This window comes from Zingiber officinale, chromosome 3A (genome assembly GCF_018446385.1).
Source record: "Zingiber officinale cultivar Zhangliang chromosome 3A, Zo_v1.1, whole genome shotgun sequence".
NCBI lineage: Eukaryota > Viridiplantae > Streptophyta > Magnoliopsida > Zingiberales > Zingiberaceae > Zingiber > Zingiber officinale.
The window spans coordinates 802,571-821,314 of NC_055990.1; the positions used below are offsets into that span (position 1 = coordinate 802,571).

The 18,744-nt window shown below is 35.0% G+C and overlaps 2 protein-coding genes across 2 annotated transcripts; one reads left to right on the plus strand and one right to left on the minus strand.

Annotated features, from left to right (window-relative positions):
* Window positions 1-506: 506 nt before the first annotated feature.
* On the minus strand, window positions 507-8,186 carry LOC122050940 (ACT domain-containing protein ACR12-like). The gene is made up of 10 exons (XM_042611818.1): window positions 7,835-8,186; window positions 7,177-7,228; window positions 6,523-6,642; window positions 4,107-4,201; window positions 2,679-2,757; window positions 2,542-2,601; window positions 1,890-1,945; window positions 1,177-1,282; window positions 1,035-1,103; window positions 507-813 (listed from the first exon to the last, which is right to left on the minus strand). Exons 1-10 carry the CDS (start codon window positions 7,993-7,995, stop codon window positions 751-753), a joined length of 861 nt encoding a protein of 286 aa, XP_042467752.1. The 5' UTR covers window positions 7,996-8,186; the 3' UTR covers window positions 507-750.
* Window positions 8,187-16,358: 8,172 nt separating this feature from the next.
* Window positions 16,359-18,513, plus strand: LOC122050941 (pentatricopeptide repeat-containing protein At2g35030, mitochondrial-like). Its single transcript, XM_042611819.1, has one exon. It carries the CDS (start codon window positions 16,478-16,480, stop codon window positions 18,410-18,412), a length of 1,935 nt encoding a protein of 644 aa, XP_042467753.1. The 5' UTR covers window positions 16,359-16,477; the 3' UTR covers window positions 18,413-18,513.
* Window positions 18,514-18,744: the final 231 nt, after the last annotated feature.

Consider the following 18,744-nt stretch of genomic DNA (forward strand, 5'->3'; position numbering starts at 1 on the left):
TATATATATATATATATATACTAAAAAAATCCTAGACTCCTTATGCCTCTAGTACCGAGCACGACCCCTGGCCATGCCCATACCAACTTTTCCATAACGGGGCACGACCATATCATATCCCAAGCATGCCTGTTCCCTCATATTCAGATACGATCAAGCCGTATCAGATGGCACGACCATATCCGTGTAAATAAATCGGTACACGACCAAGCCATGTATCTGATGACAAGGCCAGATCCAGTACACGTGATGCCAAATAAAAGTCATCACCAACACTTTTACTCCTAATAAAAATTCTAGTGAAATGATTCCTACAATCGAGACAACGCATGCAAGAGTTGCAACCCTCCAAATTGCTCCAACTCGGAACTAGTGAATATAATTTAAAATTTCAGAGGAACATTTTAAAACCACCCTAGTTATTGATATCGGTCAAAAATTTAAAATATCTTAGTTTTCCAAATATTTAGCACGTAAAATTCATTGAAGTCCTAAAACCTAACGCGTTTTACAAACTAAAACACACTGGCTTTTATATTAGCTTTTGGTCTAGAATTTTGCAACGTCGAGCTCCATCGTTGAAATTAGTAGCCAAACAACATTCCAAGAGTTCGACACCAATAGAAAGTTTCAGGCGCAGGAAAATCAGTCATCAACTCAGTTTAATTGCAGGAAATGCTAAATCAGTTCAACCAAATGATATTTGTATGATCCTCAGTGCCACAATGCCCGATGTCCAGGAATCGATTATCAATAGCTCTCTTCCTCTGTTTCAGGTCTCCGGAGGTAGTACCGCAAACAGTTGGTCAGCACCTGCAACCACGCTGATATTATCAACTATTATGAAAAAAAAACTAAAATCAAAAGCTCTCACTCAAAACCTAGATATTTTCATATCTTTCATCCGCAACTTACGGTCAACATTTATAATTGGTAGGAAAAAGTGAAAGGACGGACAGGAATGAGCAAAGGGAGAAATTTGAGGCCCCAAGCCTAGTAATTGGAAATTAAATATCTTTAAAATAAACTATTACCTGTGACAATGAATTGTTCAATGCAGCACCTCTGTAGCTTACATGAAATTTATCCTTCGCTACCAAACCCTGTAAGTAAATAAAATGAATTTGTCCCTTGAACTTTTCTTCACAAGTAATCGTTGTGGTATCAAAAAGGTACCTCAGTATCAATCTCTGCTGATTCCACATCCACATTGATATCTGTTATTATCTTGACGATCTCCAGCAGGAGCCCAGGTCGATCAGCAGTCTCAATATATAGCAAACTGGTTCATAGAAGTTCAATTGCAATTGAGTACAGTTTTTGAAATTCCAAAAATAATAGTTTATTTTTTAAAAAAAAATCAATTACAATTTTACCAATAAAATCATCCAAACCACATGCTCAGGAAAAGCAGTGTATACATACAAATCAATCGTTGCCTATAAATCCATGAAGGAATCATTAAATGTCACATTTCATCTTCATCTTTGGAGAATTGGTATAGTAATTCAAACTCAATTACCACGAAACAATGCAGGCCATAACAATTGCTTGATGGAACATAGTGGTGGGCTCCTACTTAGCTTGATCTAACTTTAAGTATAAAAAAAATCAAGCACACTTGATCTTCATTACAGAATAAATAGAACAGCCACCAGATAGTATGGCCAAGTTGAACTGAATATTATAGCTTCACCATGCACTTATTTTTTTATTCTAGGATTTTTCATCCTAATAGAACTTGAACTCTGACTGATGGTTGTGTACTTTTCTTCTTTATCATTAATAAATCATAAAGTGTAGCTTTGAAGACAAAAAAAAATCATTAAGGTGTTGCTCAGCAGAATCACATAGCACTGTTAAAGGCAAATCGAAAGAAGTTAGCACACCTTCGTTTTGGTCCATCATCCTGGAGAAATATTTCTGTTGCAACATCGACATCCAGCTGAAAAATAGGAAATATCAAGAACTTATTTTCAATGTCATGAAAACATATCCAACATATAAAAAAGATAATTTAAAAAATTCATATCCAAGTATATGATACATGTGCAGGACAATGATATGTTTCATGAAATCTATTTCATAATGCCTGCAAACAAGCAACCATAGCCCTGCAAACAAATGGCTATTGCAACCAGAACTATGTGCCAAATAAAGATAATGTGAAATGGAATAGCCAGTGAACTACCTACGAAATATATCAATGTTGTGAAGTGCAATATCAAAGATAATATACAATGCTTTGAAAAGCAAGCAATTTTCTATTTACATGACCGCTAACTAAATATGAATATTGGCATTAACCTAAAGAATAATGATCCTTATAATGAGTTAACTGAATGTGGAAATCATGGATATCTCTTTAGATTCAGAGAAGGTCATCTGCCTGTTAGGATCCTCATCTGACTTCTGCACTAAAAATTAGATTTATGCTAGTCCTAAAAGCAACCAGTTACATGGAAAGTAAACTAAAACAGGATGAAATTTCTTCATTGAAATCTTGGTTAAATGACTTCACCTATGTTCCAAATTCAATACCTTCTTATCCGGGGCTTTGATACCAAAAACTTCACCCATTGCCAGATTTTCACTCGATTCCTAGTAAGAGAAGCACTTAATTGGGAAAAAAAGCCAATAAACCATCATACAAATAAAGAAAGTTAACAATTACACACTGGATGGTACTTCAAAAGGTTGTTGATGATAGAAAGACGAATCTTTTCTAGCATAGCTGGATCCTCAACCTTCCGCCCACTAGATTGTTAATTAAAGCAACAATTCATATAATAGATAAACATGCAGTTCATACGAAATTATGTTCATCATATACGATACTTGAACTCTTCAGTTATCCATACAGTACTGATACCAAACATTATCAAAGATAGAATTACATGAATACCTTTATTTGAGAGGCAGGAGCTACAGAAAAGGAATCGGCTAATGTTTATTTTATTCTAGAAGGGCATAAATACAAGATAGAGCTGAGATTGACAAATTAGAAACCATTAAAAAAAAGATGCATGAGGTATGACCAAAACATAATGATCATCAGGGAAAAAATTCAAAAACTCTAACATGCATGAGTATATAAAGAGTTATAAAATTAATCTATAAATCAAGTGATAGAGCACAAAACATAGTTAAATGTCTTTGTAACTAGGCATTTGAGATAATAAGTATAAATCAAGCACTAAAGCATAACAAGAAATGCCTAACAAAATGTCTGTATTGCAGAATCAACATATATGGAATGAAACAAATTTTAAGATAGATTGATAGAGCATCACAAATCCACAATGTAGTGTCAAGAACTTGTAATTGAGTGGGTTTAAAATAATTATTTTTTATCTTCTATTGGGTTGAATATTGGTTTAAGTGTTTTTGCAGAGTCAGTTGAACACGCTGCTTTAGCCATGCCCTGTACTTGAAAAAATAATTATTTTTTATCTTCTATTGGTTTAAGTGTTTTTTGCATCAGTTGAACACACTACTTTAACTGTGCCACATACTTCCAAACTCAACACCTTCAATTCAGTTTGGTTACAGTTTATCTTTTCAGATGGACTCAAGTAAAATTTAAAAGCATAAGCTATTTTTTTTTCCTTTTTTATTAGAAGGCTAATATTGGGTATATAACAGGTGCTACATGTGACTAGAACCCAAGACCAATGAAAACACAACTGAATGCCCAAGCCAAAGCATAAGCTATTGAGGTTCAATAACGTGCTTATGGTGCAAACAAATGAAATGACATGAAATTTGAAGATGTTTGCGAGAATAAGCACTAGAACAGGATCTGAGCATAAATGTCATTAATGGATTCATAATTGGATCAAAACTTAAGCAATGCCAATACTAAGTGTTTCTATCCTTCATTCACTGATCGCCACAACTGCAATGTTTCTTATAAAAAGAACAATAATTCCTAGACAAGCATCTGTTAGTAACCTGCAGTAAATCAGTTTGGTCAACAGAAAGAATGATGGAGTAGACAGAACAATTGCATAAAGAAAGTAGTACATGGAAACCAGAAGCTATAAAACTTTAGACAAAAAATTAAAAGATGCTTAATAATGTTAAATGATAATTAAAGTACTCACTCCCGCATTATGAGAAATTTGGTCTTCACAACAGAATCCTCAGTTGTTACAGTTCGCTTTGTCACATCAAGTCCCAAATCCTTAAGAGACCGCATCTACAAATATTACAAGAAAATTTGTAACAAGCTACTTCAGGATTAGATATTACAATCTTTCATTATTTGAGATACAGCTACCGAGACCAAATATACACAATATTGAAAAGGTCAGCATAAAAATACACCTCATCGGACAAACTGAAGTCAAAATAATAACTTTGAGATATGTCAATAACAAGAAAGCCTCTGAAAGACCAAACTATAGAAAGTGTTACATGTTATTTGTATGCATATTTAGAAAATTTCTAGATGATTACTAATAAGAACTTGAGGAAATAGATATAGTATTTCCAAATAGAAATCTCATGTGCGCAAAATAAGATTTAAATGAATCAATTGTTTGTGGACAGGCTTAGCACTTAGCTTGTTAACAGCTTGGCCATTGTCGTTTGACAAGATAAGTGAACAAGCTTCAATATTGTCAATGAACAATGTTTATTGGAAATTCATGAACAATGTTGGTGAACAAGTTTTTCTTGTTTAAATATTTAATAAAAGATACAAATTATTGATTTTTTTTTTTAAAACTAAATATGACTTCATGGTCGTATTAGTTTGAATTATTTACATATAAAATAGAATATGCAAATATATCTATCCTGTTAAGGTAAATGAAATGATGAAGACAGGGTTTGAACCACAAGGCCTTGAGAAAAAATTTAAAGTCCATACCAAATGAACCGCTAGACATTTTCATATGCAGATAATTGCTTAAGATCCGTTTGCAATGTAAGAGAAAGGAAGTGCAGATCACAATCAAATGATAAAGATGGCACTATCCCAAAACCTTGGCAACAACTTCAACTATATACTTTTCAACAAAGAAACTCAAGAATTATTCACACAGCTCAAGATTGATTATATGAATCTTATCCGTCTATTAAATTTATGTAATGTAAATCACTAGTGCTATTTTGATCGTTGGCATGAGAAGCTCTATCTTCCTCCTTTGAAACGCCGTGTGTCCCCAACACAATCGCAAGAAGCTCTGACTTGGTCCTCCAGGATGCCTCAAGCCCTCAACATGGTTGCAACAAGCTTCACCTGCTTCCTCTTAGATGCCCTGAGCCCTTAACACGACCACAAGAAGCTCCACCTTCGTTCTCCACATTTCATGCTACGATAAGATCTGCCTTTGTCCTTCGGGAGCAGCAAATATGACTAAAGTTCCCATACGTTTCTTTGATATATATATTCTTACTCCTATTTGCCTCCACCTCTTTCTCTACCACCTCATCCATCTCTTCCTCCTCTTGCTCTGCCTCATCCTCTCCTCGTACTCCCCCTCCTCTAAGCAAGTGATGCTTAATTGAAATGTAAGAATTCTACTCCAAATGTCTAACCTATAGTCAGAATTGGGTCAAAACTTTAATCCTTGAACTCTATTCAGTTCCACTTGTTTGACTATTAAAACTATTGTTGTATTTCATCATGTTCATCTCATCTTATCCCGTTTTCTTTCTCTTTATCATCTAGTGAAGACACACCTAATTGCCCCAACCACTTAGCACCCAAGTGGTTCTTATGGTGAGTCCAATTGCCAAGGAAAACTTTCACTTCACAAAGCGTTAGCTTTTCCAAGACATACTTTGCCATGCTATGTTTTTGGTTGTACAAGAGCTTTCCCTTATGTGAGAAGAAATTTAGTTAGTGAAATAGTCATATGGTTGTTTACAGCAATTTACAAGTAACCTGGTATTCAATTTTCCTTGTAGAAGTTAAGTCACTACAATGCAAAAACTGCCCTTGAGAATGTTCCCACTAAAGAGTCACATGGATTTTAAGGGATTGACCAATGGCAAGTGGTATTAGAGAAAGTATTCTTAGGTATTATATTATTTAGTAGCCTCAGGTATTCATCTTAACATTCTCATCTTTATTATGTTTTCAACATATTTCCTAATTATCAACATTCAATACTGATGTATAAAGAATAGTGGGTCATACTAAAATCTTACAAAATTTTCCTTGTCTCAAGGAGCACATAACATAATTCAAAAGCATTTTTATTGCAACTTTTTATTGAATAAAAGATCTGAATATATAAAATTCTTGCATAAATTTCATTTAATGCTTCTTAACTAGTCCTTGCTTGTATTATTTTCAAAGCTAAATTTCATATACCAAAGTCTAGTTCCACTTAAAATCTTTAGTCTTCAAAGTTCCTCTCCTCAGCTCAAATTTTGAGTTTAATCTATTTATACTATCATAAATAAGTATACACAATTGCAAAAGTAGAATTCTACCTAACTCGAGTAGTTTATATTGCTATATAAAATTCCATTAATAAATTGTAGTAGGAAATGAAAGAGGGTTACCGTGTCAACTAGTGCTCCTAAACGGTCCCCAAAGCTAAGTTGCACAGTTGTGGCATAAGCATCTGAATCTTGATCTATATGAACTATCGGCATCGGGAGTGAGTCATCTTGATCAGAGATCTGTCAAAGATTATTCGAGAGATTAAGAAATGTACAGTCTAGCATTATCTAATGTTTGGTGTAATAGAAGAGAAATCCAATATAATCCGTTCTACTAACAAGAACATCAAATTCATGACTATTACCTTAACATGTTTGTATCTCTTCCATCACTTTCACCAAAATAAGAATTCGAAGGTCAAAATTTACTATCTTAGCAATCAGTCTTTGAATCATCACATTTTAAAGAGATACTAGAAAAAGCAATTGTTCAATTTTAGGTTGAATGGCCATAAAAAACTATTAAAGTTTAGAAAATATAATGAGAAAGAAATCCACTAAGCTTCCTTGTAGTATGCCTACAAGGCATTTGGCATATTGAAATCCGTCATTAGAAAAACTAGAATAAATAGGTTCTGAAATGATAAGTTCAATGTAGCACTGTCCTCTTGATTTACTGAAAGAATATCAGCTAATACAGATCTTACTGCTTCATATTAGGCATATAATTATGATCAAACATCAAAATAAACAAAAGAGGAGATTTAGACTCACTGGGGAGGAAGATCCTAATATATCAGGTGAATTGGAAGACCGAGGATAGTTCCTGCATAGTATAGTAAGATAACAAAAGATAAATGGTCAGGTTTCAGTGATTTAATTGTTGTTTTAGTTGCAATGTTCCCAACATAGTTAAGTACAAGCTCTATAAGTAAAAAATTAGTACACAACTTGGACCATGCTATATCTTACCTATAGAAACTGTCAAATGCGAACAAAATGAAAAATTATAAAGCTCAAATGCGAACAAAATGAATCGGATATACATTTAACATAAAAAAAAATGAAATAATCCGATTCAAGCTGTATAGTGGGATTTAACTCAGTGCCCCTAGTATAATAAATAACAAGTCAAAAACGCTAATGGATATTCCATGTTCAATCTCCACAGATACAAGTTGCCGATTCCTATATAAAGTGAATATTTCACAAGATTTGGATCCTTCGAGAAGGAAACAGGAGATGAATTTGCGTTGAGGAATATTATGTTGATAGTACAATCCTCAAATCATCTAAACCGAAGAAATCAACAACGGACAAAGATCGCAAGCCATCAACTATCAATTATTCCGAAGCCAGTCGAACAGACTACATTAAGAATAACCTAACGAGACAAAGATCGGACAAGCAAGAGCAGAGAAATGAAACCCACAAGCGAATCTTCCGTGGGAATCCGCTGACGGAGCCGAAGGAGCGATGAACGAGCGGCGGGATCTGAAGGCGAAGGGAGCGAGGATGGAGATGGAGGAGGGGGGCGGTAGAGGAGGATAGGGCCGGAGCGGAGAGCGAGAGGAATGCGATTGCGAAAGTCATCCGATCGCGACGTCTCGTTTCTCCTGGAAAGTGCGCTCCGCCGAGATCGAAGTAGAGCACGGGATTGGGGGAAGAGCTGGAGAGTGCGCTCTTTTAACAACCTCAGTCCTCCTGCCGCTGACGCCCCCCACTTTTTTTTTATTAGTGCGTCGCTGACGTTTAAGAAATTGGCTGATTGGAAACCTTTAAACTAATGCCGGCGGAAGGGCCGAAGGGACTAGATAATTCGCCATAGCCGAGCAATTAAGAAATAGATAACCGGAGCCTTACGGCGTCTTTCGTTTTTTGCTAGAAATCAAATCCGGGTCGTGTTCGATCGTTTAGCGAACTATCAATAGCTAATGTTTAAGCAACACAAACTTATTCCCAGGTTGGCCTAATTGATACTTTTACTAATAGATTTTAAAATTAATTTTTAATGATATAAAATGACTGATTGAATATGATCTCTCTATGCAAAGATTACTTGACCTCTCTGTATAAAGGATTTTAGGTTAAAATATTCCTCATAATTCGCCTATTGTATCTTATTTAATCATAGTTGCTATTTTTCAAATTGCGATGTACTGTAATATTGTATTTTAAAAAAAAATTCGACATCAAATTTTCATATCAATTTCTCTATAATATTTTTAAAATTTAAAATAAATCATCAATTTTATTAAATTTAGATAATTATTTTTTACTATATAATATATCAACTAACCTAAAATTTTTATTATTTTCTCTCTATTTCAAATTAAATAATATTTTAATATTTAAAAAATAAATTTTATTTTTTAAATTTAATAAAATATTATTTATGAAATCTAAATTTAAAACATTGATACGATAGTCGATAGCTAGCTAATGTAAAAAAAGAATATATGAAATATAAAATTTAAAATAAATTATGTATTAGAGAAGTTGATGCTGATGTGGATTCAGAGAACAAATAAATATTTTAATCATTTTAGTTTGGTATTAGTAAACTCTAAAATCAACATCATATCCTGAATGTAACGTTCCAGTGATGGATAAAATGAAAACTAAATTTGTCATTTGATAAATTTGAAAGTTCAACAATGCCATTGATTTTTTTTAATTAGCATTATGCATTCAATCATTCAAATCGATTAATTTTAAAATAATTGATCGGACTCTATTAATTTTTTTTTACCAGCTATCTGAATAAATCAAAAAACATTTACAAAGACTCATTTAGATGAACAATATTCTTGAGTCAATTTTTCACTGGAGAGAAAACTCCATGTAGTACGTCACAACTGAAACTCGAATTTTAAATCACTTGATTATCTGTTGGAAGGCATAATTATTGTACCATTGTCCCAGAAATCTCAGTTGCAATGTATTACAAGAGATTTTCCCTTCAGTAAATAGCGAGCTTAAGAATATTAGCCGTCTGGAGGGTTCTTCAGCATTTTCTTATTTACCTTTATAATTGAGAGAATTTTTTTATTGAGCCAGATTAGTCAACTTAAGATTAGGACATCTCCAATGCAAGACTTGTGAGAGCTTTGTAGAATAAAAAAAGTTAAATAAAAAAGTTTGAATCATTATAGAGGTAAGGTTTGAGATTTGCAGTTTAAGAGCAGTAGTGAAACTCAAATATATTTTTTATTTTTGTGCGGATTGTGTGTTTAGTAAAAAAATTATTTCTTTTCTTGAAATTGATATAATATGAATGAATACATACAACTACATGTTATAAATTGGATAAAAAAAATTCACTTAGAGCTCTAATTATTAAAGATGTTTTAATAAAATTTTATAATATTAATGTGATATATTGGAAGTATAAAAGAAAACTTATTTAGAATTTTAACTATTGAAGATATTCTACTATTTATAAGAGATTTATAAAATGGAGCTATTGTAAATGTGAAGTTTAAAGTTTATAGTTTAAAAGCATATTAAAAATTTAAATTTATTTTTTGTCTTGAAGATTAAATTTATAATTAATAATACAACTAATCTATCCAAAGATTTTACCCTAAATGTTAGATAGGATAATTAAAAACTCTCTGCTTTAGTTACCATATCTAAATTTAGGTAATGAAACATTTAACCTAAAAATAAAATAATATTTTTTTTATCTCTCTTTATGGCTCAATTTTTTCAATTTCTCTCATTCCTCTCATTTCATAAATATAATAATAAAAAATAAAAGAAAGAGTAGAAAATAATAAAAAAAATTAAGGATGATGAAAATTTTAAGATATTTGATATAATGTGTAGTGAAAAATGATTATTTAAATTTAATAAAGTGAATCATTTATTTTAAATTTTAGATATAATAATAGAGAAATTGGCGTGGATATTCTTATATTGTGATTTATAATATAAGATTGTCAAAAAAATTATAAAGGAGTTTTTTTAATATAAAATCGTAAAATTTTTATTTTTATATGACGTTGATGTGATATATTAAAGGTTATAAAAATTTCATTAAGATGTTTATTTATCAGAGATACTCTTAATCCGTTTGAAAAAAAACTGGATAGGTGAAGATTAATCAATTAAAAAAGTTTAAAAAACAAATCACTACGATCAATTGCCGAATATTTTGTTTTTTATTTTATTGTGTTTAACAATCTTCATCGAACCGGTAGCAGAACCGGCACAGATTCACAAAAACTCGCATGAATCCGAGAAAACGATTTGCCGTCCACCGCACCGCATTCAATTCGAACTCTACGGCAATAAACCAACGGTCCGATGGATGCACAGACGAGCACAGGAGTAAAACCAGAGTCAGCGTTGCCATCCCATCAATCGCCGCCGCCCCGCCCTGGCCGACGGCGGCGACGATCCTGACGGGCGCCCTGTCAAGAAAGACTTCAGTACGGAGGAATAGCATGCCGATCGATCCCTCTCTCTGGCATCCACCAGACTGTCGCATTGTCCTGTCCGCTATATAGCCAGCAGCAGCAGCAGCGCCAGCTGCAATAGCCAGCAGCAGCGCCAGTGGCAGAGGCGGAGCTCCGAATCCTGTTCTAATGGGTGGGGACGCAGCCGATGAGGATGAGACTCATCCTCCAAAGTAAATTCTCTCTCCGTTCGCATCTGCATTTTGGTTAATTTCTTCGCATTCTCAGACTTTTCTGGATAATCGTAGCAGCGTTTTGACCGAAGTCGAACCACTGCAGTCAACCGAGGCAGTAGAGAAATTAACAAATTAATGCGAGAGCTTCAAGGCCGCGTGCATTGAAGAACCTGAACTGGGACTGCAGTGGAGATATGGCTGGAAGTCGTAGGTCTTGTTTTAGAAAGGGGAAGAGAAATTGTAACGTGGTAGCGTTGTGCGTGGAAGGCAAGTCGTTTGGCTAATTCAAAGTTTGGTTTACGAGTTCTTCAATCTCGCCTTGTTTCTATTAAACGCTCTGGCTCTGGTTCTTCCAGCAGTCGGCGACTGTCTTAGATTGATATTAGAATTGAAAATCTGGCCTTGGAAACTAAGAAGTCTGACGAGGATGCCCCTGACAAGGATGATCGGTGTGCAAACAAAGTCTGGACTTGACAGCCGGAGTTTTTCGGGAAACCGTGATTTGATCTTCTCTGAGAAAGATTAGTTGATTCCTGTGCTATCCTTGTTACAGTTTGTTTGGTTTTCGTCGAATCCAGGCTCGGCGAGAACCAGGGGGCGTATTTTTCGGATCTTCAGTTTTTAAAAGGGCAAAAAATAAAAAAAGAGGACTTGTTTTTTTTTAAAAAAAAAAATCCTCACGCTCCACTTTAATTTTTTATTAAAAAAAATCTCACTCCTCGAGACATCCCAATTTGGATCTTCTTTTTCAAAATTTTTCTGTTCCCGTGTCCTCTTATCGATCGAATGGATCAGATTACATTTCAAGGATGCACAACATTTTTAAGATGTGTACAGTATCCTCGTGATGTGTCATGTATCCTTGAAATATATTCTGATCTGTCTGATCGATAAAAGGATATGGGAATAGAAAAATTTTGAGACAGATGATCTGAACTACCGCTACGATGGCACGGAAGGAAGGAACTCCCTCTCATTTCGGCAAAGAGCGCTCTATTTGTATGGAATCGTTTCTTTATGTTTTTTTTAAATTTTTATTAAAATATAATTTTTAATTTAAATATTATATTGGAGGCGCTTTTAAATTAGGATAGAGATATGTGATGCATGGGTTTAACAGATGTGAGATTCATGAAAAAATTATTCGGAGGTTTTTTTTACGGAGAGATACTTTAAGATTTTTTACTTTCAATGTGTTGTGCATGTGATAACGAAGTAGTTCTCAGTTCCAATCATTATGGATATTTTTTTTTTTGGAGTATCTCCCCTAGGAGCACTGAAAGGAGTTCTCACTGGTAACGTGGCATGAGGGAGAATCTCTCAGGTTTGTTTTGCGGAGCTGCTTGGTTGTCAGTAATTTTTTTAATATTTGTTATTAAAAAAAATTCACACACAATGTGTTGAAGATGATATTGAGCACGATGTTGAACGTTGAACCAGATGAGAGGTTAAACAACGGCTTATTTGATAGTCATGGTTCAATATTCAAATTCTTTTTAATTAAAAAAATTCTATAAATACATCACCAATTATTATTTTTTTCATTCATCTCCTTCTTTCTATTTTTTTTCATTCTTTCATTTTAATTTCAATACTTCTTTTATAAATCTCCTGAATTCTTTAAAAATTAAAGAAAATACATATTCTCAAAATACATACGTTCCTCCAAACCATGATACTCAGTATCCTCAATTTTTCTCTCACACGTAATACAATCCAAAATTTTAAAATATTTTATATGTTCCACAAAGTTTTCTAAATTTTCAAAGTTCTCAAAAGTTTTAGTTCCCTTTCAGAGTAGCGCGCCTTAGCTTTATTTGTTATGTATTCACGCCAAGATTGGTCAGCTATGAGCAACCAATTTGGGATACTTTCTCTATCTTTCATATTTTTGTTGGAACCTCAGGTTGTTTTGATGTGATCAAACAAGTTAAATTAGGTCATGTAGTGTTTTGACCCTGTGTCTAAGTATGCAGGGACTTAGGAGCACAAGAAGTTGAGCGAAAGATGTAACTAGCGAGAAGGACGCCAGGAGAGAGAGCCGACGGGCTCAGTGCGCCTGAGGGACGAGATACTGCGGAAGAGTACACTAGCGGACGAGAAGGAAGCGTGCGGTGTTTCCGAGGGACGAGAAGCCAGAGCGGAAGATTGCTCGGGGAGCAAGAGACGCAGCCAGCGAGAAGGTCGGTAAGGGAGAGAGCCGACGGGCTCGATGCATCTGAGGGATGAATAGTTGCGGATGAGTACACTGTGGACGAGAAGGAAACATGCGACAATTCCTAGGGACTAGAAGCCAGAGCGGAAGCCTGCTCGAGAAGACCAAAATTAGATTAAGGTGAGCCTTATTTCGGTTGGCCGAAATCACCCAAGCAAACGGAGCAGAAGATTTGGACCAAAGCGAGCAGAGAGCCTAGACCGCAAAAAGTCAACAATGTTGACTTTAAGGGTTCGGGCGCCCGGAATCAATCCATGCGCTCGATCCAATCCGAGCGCCCGAACCAATCCGGGCGTCCGGAACCCTTCCGAGCGCCCGAAATATGACTTTGACCAGATCACATTTGACCGTGATCCATTGCAAAGGGGATAAAGTTTTATCCCCTTCCAGGTGTCTGGAACCCTCTAGGCACCCCGACCAAGGTTATAAATACAGCCTTAGTCTAGAAGTTTTTCAATACAACAAGCAATCACTGTAACAACACTTGTGCGCTCTTCTTTTAGATTAGTTTCTCATTTCTGTGCTTTCACTAATGTAAAAGTCTTCTCCACCTGAAGGAGATACATAGTGCGATTCATTCCTTGGATTAACAACCTCCCCGATTGTAATTAAGTCAAACCCATGAGCCTCGTCTTTTTAGTTTCTTTCTTTATTGAATTATTTATGCAAGTGTTTTTTAAAGTTCGAGAATGGTATTTTTATTTTGTAGGACTATTCAATCCCTCCGATAGCTGGCCACTAACAATCTCCAACAATTTTCACCTCCTTAACCATCAGTCATATTTTCAAATGAAGCAAGAAGGGTTAATATCGGCTCATCTATCAACAACAAAGAACCTCTAATGTGATCGTCTATTCCAACATCTCAGTGGCCATCATACTCATCACAATAAGAGTGTAAAGTTGAATCAGAGGAAACTATCAGTACTAACGCAGTCATTGATAATGACCAGAAGGATCAAGCTTTTTGGAAACGTATTGCTGATTATTGCAATAAACATCGACCCATAGAAACTATGAAGAGAAGTTATTAGGTGCTCAAATCACATTAATATAAGTTCGTGCTGATGGTAAATGAATTTTCTGCAACCTATAATAATTTGTATACTTATCGTCAAAGCGGATGGGGTGACGAGAATATGTTGGAGAACGCACTGAATATGTGGAAAGCCAACAATAAAAATAAGGATTTCAAGTATAGTTGCCCATGCCTTCACAATATACTCCACAATCAGTTGCTTTTTCCTCTAACAAGAAGGTAAAAACATCCGAATAAGGGGGAAACACTTTAGCATTAAATCCAAATCCAGATACGAGTGTTGATATAGATGACTCTGAAGCTCGCATTCGTCTGATAGGGCAACAGACAACAAAGAGGAAGGGCAAATCTAAAATCAGAGAGTGCGACACAACGAAATAAATCCTCGATAAAGAATGACGAGATATTAAAGAATATCAAATGGAAAAATGATTTTGTAAAAAGTTGAGACCTTTCATAAGAATTATGAAATTCTATACTAGTGAGATGATACCAAGATAATTTCGGATACATGAGAAAATGATTGAAAATTTTTTAACATAGAGTAGATATGTGTAAGTTTATTTTTATATATTATTATAATTTATGTGTTTTTATTTGATATATGTTAATATTTTTATTTTTTTAATTATTAATGTCTAGTAATTTATGAATTTAAATTTTATAAAAAATTAATTATATATAAGGTAAAATATGAAGGAGAGATAAAAATATATATATAAAAAAATTGTTAAGAGATTTTTTATTTTTTTTTTATTTTTGATGTGGTATTGACATGATATTAAATGAGCTCCATGATTATAGAGCTCTTACCAATCTAAGTATAATTATTTAAAATTATATTTATTATAATGTAAATACTTTTAACAAATTAAATATATATATGATATTACGTGGCATGTTGTACCAGTTGTAATTTTATAGTTTCTACGAGAAGATAATTGGATAATTTGTTGATGAGTAGGATGTCTTTTTTAATTTTAAAAAAAATCAAAATAGCAGTCTTTGATGATTAAAAAAAAAATAGACATTTTCGTTTTTTTGTCCTTTAAAAAATATATTATCATCAAATAATATATTTCTCCCTTTTGAAAATTCATCCTTCTAAATTCATTAAATAAAAAAATAATAAATTCAACTAGTCCTAAAGTGATTGATCTGATCCTATAATTTTTTTTATTAGTTATTAAGATAAATCAAAAAATATTTACAACAGACGACGAGGGTAAACTTATGATAGACCTGACTCTATATTCTAACCATTAAATAAATCTAGAAAGCTCTATTTTACTCATTAGATAAATCTAGAAAGCACGAGCAACATTCATGTGTCATCAGAAAATTCAATTACCACAAGTACACCTTAAGTGAAAATTAAACCAGCACTGTTTAGGAGAAATGCTCAGCCTTTTACCAACGCATCGTACCCGGGCACATGCCCAATAAGTTTGGAGTACTTAAAACTGGGCTTAACGCGAGGACTTTAATAAACTTGACAATCTCCACCTTTTATATAAAATCCATAGTGTAACTTAAATACTTAATTTAATAAATATAGTTAATTGTTCTTAATTACCTACTATTAATCACACAGTTATTCTGAATTTTGATATTGCATTTTCATATCAATTAAAACATAAAAATTTAGAAAATGACTCATTATTTTTCAAATAAATCATCCCATATTCACTCCTATATTTGTCTTTCATATTAAATTTTATGAGTATACTTGTAAAATTAATTTTATATTTATTAGTTCAACGTATACATATTTACATTAAAAAAATTAAAACATTTTTAATATTCTAATATATATCAATATTCTATTATATTTTTTGAAACACTTTTAGCAATTTTCAATTTTCAATGTAGCAACTATATTTAAAATTAATCTATTTTAATTAAAATATAGACATTCAAAATATCTTAGATCAGTTCAATATTTAAAATTTTTTTAAAGTATATTACTATGAATTTAATTTAAATTAGACTTAAAAATATTTTTCAAAATTTATGAACTTCATAATAATTTTAATTTAACTTGTTTATTAAAATTTAATCAAACGTGGTTAATGTTGATTTTAGTGGCCGGGTTGGGACGGCGGCGGTGGCGGCGCCACAATAAATTGAGGATGGTCGATGTCTGTGGCGGCGGTATGCGGTATGCCTCCGTAAGAGGAAAATGAAGCCCCTACGACCGTCGTGCATGCCCGCTCTCCACCTCTGGAGGCATATTCATGTCCCCTCCGGCAGGTGCCTCCGCCGTCGCCTCTCCGACCTTGCTCACTCCTCGTCTCTCTGCCCGGCCTCCGGCAACCGGCTTCAATCCATTCCCCTGTTGCACCCGGAGCAAAGCGTAGACCGCCGAGGCAACTACACTATCACCTTGCTCAGTCGCCAGGGACGGATGTTCGATGCTCGCCAACTGTTCGACAAAACACCCCACAAGGACGTCATCTCCTGGACCTCAATCATCTCCGGCTACATAAGGTGCGGCATGCTCCACGAGGCAAGGACGCTCTTCGACCGTGCGGACGCACAGAAGAACGTAGTCACCTGGACCGCCATGCTATCCGGCTACGCTCGGTCGAAGCTTATCAGGGAAGCTGAGGAGCTCTTTGAACGCATGCCCGAGAAGAATTGTATTTCTTGGAACACCATGCTCGCCTGCTACGCTGAGAACGGCCAGCTCGATGAGGCCTTCCATCTGTTCACGAGAATGCCGGATCGGAATGTCGTGTCCTGGAACACGATCATGATTGCTATGACTCAATCTGGTCGCTTAGATGAAGCATATCGGCTGTTTGACGAAATGCCCGCGAGGGATGTGATATCGTGGACTTCAATGGTTGCAGCCTTATCGCACAATGGGAGGGTTGATGAAGCTCGAGTTCTGTTTGATAGAATGCCGGAGAGAAATGTGGTTTCCTGGAATGCGATGATATCAGGTTATGTCCAAAATCTAGGACTTGATCAAGCTCTTGAGCTGTTTGTAAAGATGCCTGAGAGGGACATAGTTTCTTGGAATACCATGATTACCGGATTTATAAAGAATAAAGATTTGAGCAGGGCACGAGGTTTATTCGAGGAGATGGAAGAGAAGAATGTGGTCACTTGGACTGCCATGATCACAGGATGCGTCGAAGATCAACAGAATGAGATGGCATTAAAGATGTTCTTAGAGATGCTAATGGCCGGTGTCAAGCCAAACCAAGCAACATTTGTCAATGTTTTGGCTGCAGCAAGCAATTTAGCAGCATTTGCCGAAGGACAGCAAATCCATCAGATTGTTAGCAAAACCATTTCCCAGTTTGATCCTTCTGTTAATTCTGCTCTCATGAGTGTGTACTCCAAGTGCGGTGAGATTGCTATTGCTAGAAAATTGTTTGAGCTGCTGGGTCAAAAGGATTTGGTATGTTGGAACGGAATGATTGCGGCATATGCCCATCATGGGAATGGCCAAGAAGCACTGAACCTTTTCAGAAATATGCACCTGCATGGATTCAAGCCTAACGATGTTACCTATGTGGGATTGCTCTCAGCATGTAGCCACTCTGGTTTGTTTGATGAGGGGCTTAATCTTTTCAAGTGCATGATGAATGATCCATCAATTGAGGTGCGAGAAGATCATTATGCTTCCTTAGTCGACCTATGTGGTCGAGCAGGGCGACTTAAGGAAGCTTCGAGTTTCATCAAAGGGTTAAATATTAGCCCTTCATCACCCTCTGTCTGGGGGGCGCTTCTTGGAGGCTGTAACGTCCATGGGGATGTTAAAATTGGGAATTTAGCAGCTAAGAAGCTCATGGAAGCAGAGCCCAACAATGCTGGATCTTATATGTTGTTGTCGAACATCTATGCTTCGAAGGGTAGATGGAATGAAGCTGCAAAAATTAGGTTAAGGATGAAGGATAAAGGACTTAAGAAGCAACCAGGTTGTAGCTGGATTGAGGTCGGAAACAGAGTTCATGTTTTCATGGTACGCGATAAGTCTCACAGCGAATCTGAGAAGATCAACGCATTGTTACATGATCTTCATAATAAAATGCGGAAAAGAGGATATGTTAATTCTTTGGATCTTATTTCAGTTGAAGATGAAGTAAGTTATTTTTCCTTTTAGAATAAATAGGTCTGAAATTAATTGGTGTATGCAAATATGAACTACTTCTAGTTATTTCAGATAAATATATGTAGTAGTAGTAGTCAGAAAGATTACTGTGAATCAGAATAATGTGAGAACAAGAAAGCAGCGCTTTTATCACAACGTCAATCAAATCCCAGCAAAGACCACGAAAGTCCAGAGTAGTAGAGCCAAGCCCGAGAACACGTTACTCGCCGTGCATGCTCCACTCTGTACAATCATATTAATTGCCAAAGTTTTGATTCAAAAATGGTGGCCAGTTGCGCATCAATGTAATATCATCATATGTTGGGATGGGGTAAGAGAAGGTT

Bases quoted from the DNA above. Each gene is read 5' to 3' on its own strand.
- LOC122050941 (XM_042611819.1), top strand. From the start codon at position 16,478: ATGAAGCCCCTACGACCGTCGTGCATGCCCGCTCTCCACCTCTGGAGG.
- LOC122050940 (XM_042611818.1), bottom strand. From the start codon at position 7,995: ATGACTTTCGCAATCGCATTCCTCTCGCTCTCCGCTCCGGCCCTATCC. The intron at 2,602-2,678 runs GTGTGTAATTGT...TTCTCTTACTAG, and splicing joins ACCTTTTGAAGTACCATCCA to GAATCGAGTGAAAATCTGGC. The intron at 1,104-1,176 runs GTACCTTTTTGA...ATTTACTTACAG, and splicing joins CAGCAGAGATTGATACTGAG to GGTTTGGTAGCGAAGGATAA.